This window comes from Polistes dominula, unplaced genomic scaffold (assembly GCF_049000335.1).
Source record: "Polistes dominula isolate Pdom_NZ unplaced genomic scaffold, Pdom_raw_medaka contig_15, whole genome shotgun sequence".
NCBI lineage: Eukaryota > Metazoa > Arthropoda > Insecta > Hymenoptera > Vespidae > Polistes > Polistes dominula.
The window spans coordinates 2,373,128-2,383,050 of record NW_028300915.1 but is presented as its reverse complement, the minus strand read 5'-3'; the positions used below and the strand labels follow the sequence as shown (position 1 = coordinate 2,383,050).

The 9,923-nt window shown below is 26.9% G+C and overlaps 3 protein-coding genes across 9 annotated transcripts; 2 read left to right on the top strand and 1 right to left on the bottom strand.

The window, feature by feature from the left end:
• The first annotated feature begins 1 nt into the window (after position 1).
• On the top strand, positions 2-1,512 carry LOC107068208 (dnaJ homolog subfamily C member 28). Its single transcript, XM_015324377.2, has 5 exons — positions 2-135; positions 211-342; positions 432-527; positions 600-953; positions 1,046-1,512. The coding sequence occupies exons 1-5, from the start codon at positions 19-21 to the stop codon at positions 1,451-1,453; spliced, it is 1,107 nt and encodes a 368-aa protein (XP_015179863.1). The 5' UTR covers positions 2-18; the 3' UTR covers positions 1,454-1,512.
• A 104-nt stretch (positions 1,513-1,616) lies between these two features.
• Positions 1,617-7,828, bottom strand: Gart (trifunctional purine biosynthetic protein adenosine-3 Gart). Of its 4 annotated transcripts, none has more exons than XM_089170300.1 (17): positions 7,688-7,828; positions 6,105-6,187; positions 5,936-6,025; positions 5,609-5,856; positions 5,325-5,524; positions 5,047-5,241; positions 4,840-4,970; positions 4,553-4,763; positions 4,160-4,295; positions 3,874-4,096; positions 3,593-3,787; positions 3,216-3,471; positions 2,935-3,138; positions 2,708-2,854; positions 2,362-2,630; positions 2,014-2,271; positions 1,617-1,925 (listed from the first exon to the last, which is right to left on the bottom strand). In XM_089170300.1, the coding sequence occupies exons 2-17, from the start codon at positions 6,183-6,185 to the stop codon at positions 1,740-1,742; spliced, it is 3,030 nt and encodes a 1,009-aa protein (XP_089026426.1). In that variant the 5' UTR covers positions 6,186-6,187; positions 7,688-7,828; the 3' UTR covers positions 1,617-1,739. The 4 variants fall into 4 exon arrangements, with proteins under 4 accessions (XP_089026426.1, XP_015179855.2, XP_015179856.2 ...); XM_015324369.2 differs by lacking the exon at positions 7,688-7,828 and adding an exon at positions 6,876-7,015; XM_015324370.2 differs by lacking the exon at positions 7,688-7,828 and adding an exon at positions 6,735-6,799.
• Positions 6,622-9,330, top strand: LOC107068204 (succinate dehydrogenase [ubiquinone] iron-sulfur subunit). Of its 4 annotated transcripts, XM_015324372.2 has the most exons (6): positions 7,289-7,427; positions 7,659-7,865; positions 8,165-8,421; positions 8,545-8,842; positions 8,915-9,037; positions 9,113-9,330. In XM_015324372.2, exons 1-6 carry the CDS (start codon positions 7,389-7,391, stop codon positions 9,251-9,253), a joined length of 1,065 nt encoding a protein of 354 aa, XP_015179858.2. In that variant the 5' UTR covers positions 7,289-7,388; the 3' UTR covers positions 9,254-9,330. The 4 variants fall into 4 exon arrangements, with proteins under 4 accessions (XP_089026430.1, XP_015179858.2, XP_089026428.1 ...); XM_089170304.1 differs by lacking the exon at positions 7,289-7,427 and adding an exon at positions 6,622-6,746 and having other exon boundaries at positions 7,652-7,865; positions 8,915-9,330; XM_089170302.1 differs by having other exon boundaries at positions 8,915-9,330.
• Positions 9,331-9,923: the final 593 nt, after the last annotated feature.

Below are 9,923 nucleotides of genomic sequence, written 5' to 3'. Positions count from 1 at the left end.
CTACTGGTTAAGTCTAATATGTCAACTTTCACTTGTACATGCGTGAAAGAGAGTAAACAATTTGCTCGTGTGTCTTTTATAAACACACTGTTTCTAAAACGATTGAAATACCGTACTTCTGCAAAGTCCGTGAAGGTAAAACTTCATTACTTACAAAGTGTATTTACTTTAATAATTTACAATCTACGTAACATAGAAATATTTCTTTAGCAATTATATCAAACACTTGGAGTAAATGAAGATTGTGAAGATGAAACACTTAGACTTGCCTTTATACATCTTGCTAAACAATTTCATCCAGACAGTGGAGCACCAGAAGCTGATGCAATTAGATTTGCCGAAGTACAAATATTTCAAATATATATTGTCAATTTATATAATTTAATCAAAAAACATATATGTAATACAACTTTTAATAACATTCTGTTTAGGTTGAAAATGCCTATAGAGAAATACGAAAGCTACGTAATGATATGAAAGAAAGTAATTCTCAATTATTACCAGAGGTTGAAGAATTCGATATTAAGGTTTTTGATTAAAATATTATTTTTTTGTTTCTATATTTATGTATAAGTACATTTGAGTTTTTGATTTTTAAGCATACAGCACCACAACATCGTCATTATCTAAACTATGATGTTGGAATAGGAACGCCAAGTAAAAGACAAAAATTATACACTATTGAAAGAGCACAAAAAGCTGTTGAAAATATTATGGAACACAGATTGCAAAAATTACAAGCAGAAGAACGTAATACATTAATTGGGATGGATAAAAAACGTGCTCAAGATATCAAGACACGTTATGGTATGGATCGGTTGGTAGAAGATTTGATTCAAGAGGCAATGAATAAAGGTGAATTTAGTGATCTTCCTGGCATGGGTAAACCTTTAAAAAATAATATCAGTAGAGAAAATCCATACGTTGATTTCACTACGCATAAATTAAATCAGGTATTAAAATAACTTTTATAAACATAATATGTGTTATATATATTATAATATAACAAATATATATAATAAAATTAATTTTAATTGTATCGCAGGTATTAATAGAAAATGGATTTACTCCAGAATGGATACAACTGTCAAAGGAAATCAGAGAAGAAACCAAAGAATTAAATAAATTATTAACAGAAGCTCGCAATAAATTAAGTTTAACTCCATTAAATTTTGAAGAAACAGAAAGTTGGAATAATACTATAGAAAATTTAAAACCTTTAATTAAAAAATTAAACAATAAAATTGATAAATATAATTTACTAGTACCTATACTCCAGAAACAAATGGTTCATGTTAATTTAGAAACTCTTGCAGAACAGGCATTATTGAAAGAACCAGTTCAATCAACAACAAAATCAGTAAAAAAACATACAAATGATACTTATAATTACAACAATAATTTCGACATTTTTAGTTTGATTGAAACAATATTCAAAAAGAAAGTTACTTAAAGATAAAGTAGATAATAAACTAGATAACGTTAATGTTTATTAAAAATCTAAAATAAATAGTTAATGCATTATTTTATTTATTGACTAGAAGAAGAACGAAGTATATATATCTACTTGTATATAGTTTATATAAAATCTATGAGAAAAAGATTTGAACAAATAATTTATATTGTATATATAAATATAAAAAATATTTCAATTTTATTCATAAGGCATCAAAAATAAAATATAAGATATCTTTATAAAAATATATGTATATATATAAATATATATATAAACATATAATTTAATAATTCCACTGGATTTTACCATCATCCTTTAACTGTATACGTCCTGTGGCTAAATGTTTTAATGCACGAGGAAAAGCTTTATGCTCAGCTTCTTTTACACGTTCTTGAAGTGTTTTTACAGTATCATTTGGTAAAACAGGTACCGACTCTTGTTCTATAATAGCTCCAGAATCAATATCAACCTATATTAAATAATACAGAATATTGTATGTACAAATAATATAACAAAATTATTTAAATTTTAATATTGAATGTATTAACAATTGTTACCTCAACAAAATGAACAGTACATCCTGAAATGCGAACGCCAGCTGTTAAAACATCTTGATGTGCTTGTGCTCCTTTAAAAGAAGGTAGTAAAGATGGATGCACATTGATTAAAGCACCTTTCCATTTATTTACAAATTGAGCGGACAAAATTCTCATAAAACCAGCCAAACATACGATCTCTACTCCTACTTTTTCAAGTTCAACATTCATTGCTGAATCAAAAGCTTCTCGATTTGCATATTGATTATGTTGAATAACCTAAGTTTAAAAATAATGAAGTAACATTATAATAATATTGGATGAAAAGTGATATAAATGAATGATATAGTAATTGAAATTTCTATTTACAACTGTTTTAATGCCTGCTCTTTCTGCTCTTTTCAATCCTTCAACATTTGGTTTATTGGATATTACTAAAACTATTTCTGCACCAATGTGCTGTGTTGGATCTTTTGTAGCATTAATTAATGATTGAAGATTAGTTCCACTACCAGAAATTAAAACACCCACTTTTTTAAGTGGTGTTGCTAATTTGGATACAATATGTGGAACATATTTTTTCATCTCTGTTTCTATCGATTTGTCGAAGTTTTCAACTTTAACGTTTGCTTCATCATCTACAATATTGAAATATATTATTTATAAATATCGTAGAAAAAATAATAGTTTATTTAAATTGAAATAATCAACTTACTACAACGAGAATGTACTTTTCCTATAATCATTGGATTTTCCTCTTTTAACATTTGTAATACTTTATCTTTTTCTTTTTCTGCACATATTAAAACAGCCCCAATACCACAATTGAAAGTTCTTAACATTTCTCGTTGACTAATATTACCTATAAAATATAAACAAAAATACTAGTTACTTTTAAATAAGATTATTTCATTTTTTAATATAATATCTTTGGTTTCTTACCAATTGCAGCAAGCCATCCAAAGATAGGTAAAATTTTCCATTTAAATGCGTCTAAAGTTACTTTAACATTTTTAGGCAAAATTCTTGGTATATTTTCTATTAAACCTCCACCAGTAATATGAGCAAATCCCTTTATTAAATTTGATTTTAAAGCAGGAATGACACCCTTAACATAAATTTTAGTTGGTTCTAAAAGTTCTTCGCCTGTAACCGATTAATGCATAACATTACGTATTTATGAATTAATGAAAAAAATATTTGACTTCATTAAATAAATTTACCAATAGTTTTTCCTGTTTCAGAAAATGGAGCTATGTCTGAGTATTTAACATTTCCTATTTCAAGAACTTTTCGCACTAAACTAAAACCATTACTATGTATACCACTTGATGGAAGACCAATTACAATATCTCCTTGTGTAATCTTATCAATGCACGGTAACAAATTGTTTTTTTCAACTGCTCCAACTGCAAATCCTGCCAAATCATATTCTCCATTTGCATACATATCTGGCATTTCTGCGGTCTCTCCACCAATCTAGAAATAAGATTAGCTCAATTTTGTTATTCTGCAAAATGTAAAATATTGAGAAATATATATTTTATATAAAGTATTATATTTCTTACTAGCTTATCTAGATATATACATATATATTTACCAAAGAACATCCAGCTTTTTTGCATCCTTCTGAAACACCATTTATAACAGTGGCAGCTACATTAACATCAAGTTTACCACAAGCAAAATAATCAAGGAAAAATAATGGTTCTGCTCCATGTGCGAGTATATCATTGACGCACATTGCCACTAAATCTATTCCTACTGTATCATGTTTATGGCATTCAAATGCAATCTAGAAAAATAATTAAACGTGGATATTAATCAATGTGTGTCTATCTTATATTATAGAATTTATATCATTTAATAATATCTACTTACTTTTAATTTTGTACCAACTCCATCAGTACCAGAAACTAAGATAGGATCTTTATAACCTGCAGCTTTGACATCAAATAGACCACCAAAACCACCAATGGATCCTAATGTACCAGAACGCATGGTAGAACACGATGCAGGTTTAATGGCAGATACTAAAGAATCACCAGCTTCAATATCAACACCACTAGTTTTATATGTTAAATCGCCACAACGAAGAATTGACCTGTAATGATTTTTATTGAAATAAATCTTTATTATAAATTTAGAAAAAATTTATTATACATACCGGGGGATACCTTTATGTGCTATATCCTTTCTAAATTGTTTTCCATCGAATGATATATTTTGAGCAGCTTGAGTAGCTCTAGCTGCTGCTAATACCAGTGAATGTGCAATGTTAACAACAATCAGAACTCTTCCACCTAAAAATATAAGTAAATATTTTAATAATTAGTATAATAATAAACTTATTCATCTTCTTCTTCTTAATATATATAAATTACGTGTCACGTTGTTTGTCCGCAATGAATTCCTAAACTACTGAACCAATTTTAATAAAATTTTGCACACTGTGTGCAGTTTCATCCAACTTGAAAGATAGGATAGTTTATATCTCAATTTATTATATATATACATATATATATATATATACACCCTAGTTATTTATAAACTATCTTACCATTTGTTAATAATTCTCCTTGAGAAGACAGATCAGTACCACTATGAAAAATAAAATAATCCTTTTTAGATGTCACATCATCAATGCCTGTTATTATTTGACCTTTAGAAGATGAAGCTGGATATCCACGAGATGCTAAAATAACTCCAGCAGCAAATACATTTTCATGCCACTCAATTTGAATTTGATTCAAGATACCTTCGCAGCATGCCTGAATAAAACAATATTACGTAAATATTTTTTGCCATTTTTAATAAATTACGCTGTATAAAAAAGACAAAATTCACCTTCATAATTTTAAAAAGATCTGATTTTAATAATGGTAGTATCACTTGTGTTTCAGGATCACCAAACCTGCAATTAAATTCTAGAACTTTAGGACCTTCATTAGTTATCATCAAACCAGCGTACAAGACACCTAAAATACATAATAAAAAAAATAGAAAGAGATTTTTAAATATATTTTGTTTAAATATATTATTACAATTATTTACCAACAAATGGTATATTTTCTTTTCGGAATCCATTAATAGTTTGTTCAAGAATTTTTAACTTCACTATTTCATAATCTGTTTCACTCAACAAAGGACATGGACAATAGGCACCCATTCCACCTGTATTTGGACCAATATCCCCATCAAATATTCTTTTATGATCTTGCGATGGTATCATGGGAATTATTGTCTTTCCTAAATAATAATTAATATTATATTATAATAAATGTTTGAACACTTGTGAAATAATTGTTTATTTTATATATATTCTGTCATACCATCTGTAAATGCAAGAACTGATACTTCTTCACCTTCTAAAAGTTCTTCTACAACAATATTTTCACCGGCAGAACCAAACTTTTTATCAATTAACATTTCATCAATAGCTTTACATGCTTCCTCTACATTTTTAGCTACAATAACACCTTTACCAGCTGCCAAACCTGAAGCTTTAATCACGAGAGCTCGAAATGAGGCACTAAAATATTTATATTCATACTGATAAAATCATATAATATATATTTATAATTACTAAACAATTATTTGTATGTAATCCACTCACTTTTTAACAAATTCTTTTGCATCTTTAGCATTAGTAAATCCTTTCCACTTAGCTGTTGGAATATTATATCGATCCATGAATTGTTTTGCCCAATCTTTGTTAGCTTCTATTTGAGCTGCTTCCTTTCGTGGTCCAAAACAATGTATTCCTTTACTTTGCAATTCATCTGCCAAACCTTTTGCAAGATATTCTTCTGGACCAACAATGACAAAACTTATTCCATTTTTTTTGCTCCATTCAGCTACTTCCTATCAAATAAAAATTTACCATAACAAAAAATTATTTAAATTTTATACAATAAAAATTATTTAAGCATGTATCACATACTTTATAATCTTTAACATTAAGTTTTACTAAAGAAACTTTATCCACCAAAGCAATACCACTATTACCGGGAGCAACGAATATCTTCTTAATCTATAAACAATAATAAAATATAAATATTAGAAATATTTTACATGTAAACAATCTGATTAATAAAATAATTTATCCTTACATCTGGAGATTGAGATAATTTCCAAGAAATGGCATGTTCTCTACCACCATTACCTATGACCAAGACAGTTTGTTCTGCCATTTCTAAAATGATTATTAATAATATTTTATATATTAAAATAAATTAAATTATTATTAAAAATAATCTAAATAGTTTATAAATAATATATGTAAGCAAAGAACTTCTTACTTAACATTTAATTTCTTTTTCTATTTTATATTAAATTATTAGAACAAAATAAACACGTAGTCAATTATTACAAATGTCTAATGCGAAATAAGAACTTTAATCTACTGCTTTACTACCATTCACTTTGAATTCTAAATCCCACAAATAGAACTATTACATTTTCTGTTATAAAACAATTTTTTTGTATTGATAATAAAAGCCAATTATTTTCGTTCTTTCGAACGACGTGATATATATAGTTAACTCTTCGCGGGAGTTAATCTTTATTAACCTCTTGCAACATATGGTGATAACACATTTAACCTATTGAAATTTATTTGTATCATATTGATAATGATCATAATAAGAAGATCTATCAAAAATAAACGACGTCATTAACTAACAATAATAATAAATAATAAATTAAATATTTCATTTAAAAATTATCAAATCCTGACAAACCTTCGGGATAAGGTTAGCATAAACAAAGTATAAACAAACAAACAAATAAATTGATTTGATAATTGATCAAATGATCTATTGCAATGTAAAATTATATCATGTTATTATTATTCTCGTGTTATCGTTTAAAATACAATTTACCTAATTAAGAATTATAAATCATAATCGTTATTGCAATCATTGTTATTTGTTGTAAATATTTTTTTTTCGAATACAATTTTTTTCGGTATGACATGTAGATAGTGGCGCGAAAAACAAACTCAAGGTCATCAAAGTTCCTTGCTGGGGGGGAAAAATATATCGATTCTTTTTACTTTCCTTTGAAGAAACTTGAACCAATTGATTACATTATTGATCAATGAAAATGTGCAATATTATACAGTACACATATATATATATATATATAAAGTTATATATTATTTATATAACGGAACTACATTCGAATTGTAAAAAAATAGTGTGCGGTCGGACATTACGTCAACAACGATTTATCATCAAGTTTTATGATTTTATATTTAAATTATGATAATTTTGTAATAATAAATAAATATTGTACAATTGTATAACGATTGTACAAACTTTGACGTATCTGCGTTATTTTTATTGTTTATTTAATGATACAATAACTTAAAAAAAAAAAAAATCATAAATTATATGCAACAAGGGGATTCTATCGAAAACAATAAAGAAATGGTAATAAAAATACGAAGAACGCCTAATTGAATATTTCTTTCTCTAAATATTGAAAATATCCTGAAGATAGTCGTATTAGAAAATCGTTAAGATCATCTCTCGAATTTTGATATTTTGTTTCTAATTTTACTGCCAAAAAGATCAGAGGGATTTTTGTTAATTAAGCCGGAATGTTCAAAAGAACAAAGAGAAAAGTCCTGGGATTCTCTCATAAAATCGTCTAGTTTTTAGATTTATCGATCGAAGGACATGTTACTTGCCGATGCTGGTGGTTTCACTAGCCAATTTTGTAAAAACGGCTATATTAATTTACAACACAATTCATGGTTCCGTATAATAATATCTTCTTTTCCATTAAGATATTTATCATCATCAAAGAGTACAGAAACGTTACTCAGCAAAGAAAAGATGAATATCAAGGACTGCAAAAATGTTAAAGTTAGTACAAGTTAAAACACACAAGTTGTATAAAAAAGAACATTATAAAACAAAGTATATGGTAAAATATATGTTGGTAATTATTTAGAATAAAAGCTTTTTCTAATACACATTATTCTTTTTTTTTTTTTGCAATTCTTTTGATAACACAATTTTTATAATAAAGTATTAGTATATACTCTGTATCAATATTTATACAATCCTGACTATTATAAAAAATTGTGGAAAAGCTCCATTCTAAATAATTACCTATATATTAAATAAATAATTATTTAAAATAATTTTTTTTACCAACATAGGAAAATTTAGAAAAGAAACCAAAAATGCAAACATTTCGTATATACCGATGGAATCCAGAAAAGCCCAAAGTAAAGCCATTTATGCAACAATATAACGTTGATTTAAATAAATCTTCTGGTACTATGGTCTTGGACGCTTTACATATAATTAAAGGAGAACTCGATCCTACTCTATCATTCCGAAGATCATGCCGTGAAGGAATTTGTGGATGTTGTTCGATGAATATCAATGGTGTTAATAATCTAGCTTGTGTCACGTAATTATAATACAATGATTTCGTTTTGATATATATATATATATATATATATATCAAATAATATTTGTTTAAATATAATTAATTACCTTAAACACATATATTTGTATGTGATTATGCTTTCAGAAAAATAGAATATTCACCAAAACCGATAATTATTTATCCTTTACCACATGCTTATGTAATCCGAGATTTAATTGTGGATATGACACAATTTCTTAAACAAATTGATTCAGTTGATCCATTTTTAAAACGTCCCGGAGAAGATAGCTTTCTTGGTTTAAGACAAATTTTACAGAGTCCCAGGGATAGAGATAAACTCAATGGATTATACGAGTGTATTCTCTGTGGATGCTGTTCTTATTCGTGTCCTCCATACTGGTGGTTAGGTGATAAATTTTTAGGTCCAGCTGCTCTTCTTCAGGTATCAAATTATTATCGTATTGTATAATACAAGAACAAATCTGTAATATCTGCTGTATACATAAAATTACAGGCATACAGATGGTTGATAGATTCAAGAGATCTGGCGTATAAGGACCGTCTTAACAAATTACAAGATTTTTATTCGGTTTATCGATGTCACACCATATTTAATTGTACTAAATCATGCCCTAAGGTATATATAACACTATATATTCTAATTTCAATTACTTTTTCTATCTTAAAAAATGATTCATACATTTTATTTGAGGCTTTAAACCCTGGAAGAGCAATAGCTGAAATAAAACGGCATCTTGCTGGACTTACGAAAAAAGAGGATCCAGATTTAGAAACACCAATACCAAATCCTTGTCCTGGTAAAGAAGACATTTACTTGTGTAAAGAAGAATGATGAACAATGCAATATCGATGTCATTCAAATAGTGCACGTAATATTTTAAGTTGAAAATGGCACATACATTATAAATATGCTTAAAGCGTATTTTAGCATGTTGAATTATGTTATGTGTTATACGAAATATCGATCATACTTAAAATAAAAACAAACATGTCGCAACAAACAAAAAATTTATTGTTATAAATGTTCGTATATCATATAATGTGAAATTTTGTTTAAATTGTTTATAATGAAATAATACAAGATATTTTACTGATATGTCATGATGAACAAAAATCTCTATAAAGTAGATCATAGTTTTGAATGAATTAAAAATATATGCGCACAAAATAAATAACAAAATGTCAGAAATATTTTGTTTCTTAATATCGGAATCGTAACATATAATTCAATAGACATGATGATATTATGCAATTAAACACATGAATCGCAGACAAATACCTATTGAAAAAAAAATCAACAGCATAAATTATAAATATAGGAGCATATACAGTGTTAATGAAAAATGTGATTGTATTATATATTGCATGTAAATCTGTTCTTCTTTATATTACACATTATATACACTACTATATTTATGTAAATTAAATACTATTTATGTATGAAAAGAACATAAATATAACAACAAAATTTTTTGATAATAAAAAAAAATGAACACACTATT

Coding starts and splice junctions, on each gene's coding strand:
- LOC107068208 (XM_015324377.2), top strand. CDS start 19: ATGTCAACTTTCACTTGTACATGCGTGAAAGAGAGTAAACAATTTGCT. Junction 528..599: donor TTGAAGAATTCGATATTAAG/GTTTTTGATTAA, acceptor TTGATTTTTAAG/CATACAGCACCACAACATCG. Junction 954..1,045: donor CTACGCATAAATTAAATCAG/GTATTAAAATAA, acceptor ATTGTATCGCAG/GTATTAATAGAAAATGGATT.
- Gart (XM_015324368.2), bottom strand. Junction 4,764..4,839: donor ATCTTTTTAAAATTATGAAG/GTGAATTTTGTC, acceptor TGTTTTATTCAG/GCATGCTGCGAAGGTATCTT. Junction 1,926..2,013: donor GTACTGTTCATTTTGTTGAG/GTAACAATTGTT, acceptor TATTTAATATAG/GTTGATATTGATTCTGGAGC.
- LOC107068204 (XM_089170302.1), top strand. CDS start 7,389: ATGCAACAAGGGGATTCTATCGAAAACAATAAAGAAATG. Junction 8,422..8,544: donor AATAATCTAGCTTGTGTCAC/GTAATTATAATA, acceptor TTATGCTTTCAG/AAAAATAGAATATTCACCAA. Junction 8,843..8,914: donor GTCCAGCTGCTCTTCTTCAG/GTATCAAATTAT, acceptor ATAAAATTACAG/GCATACAGATGGTTGATAGA.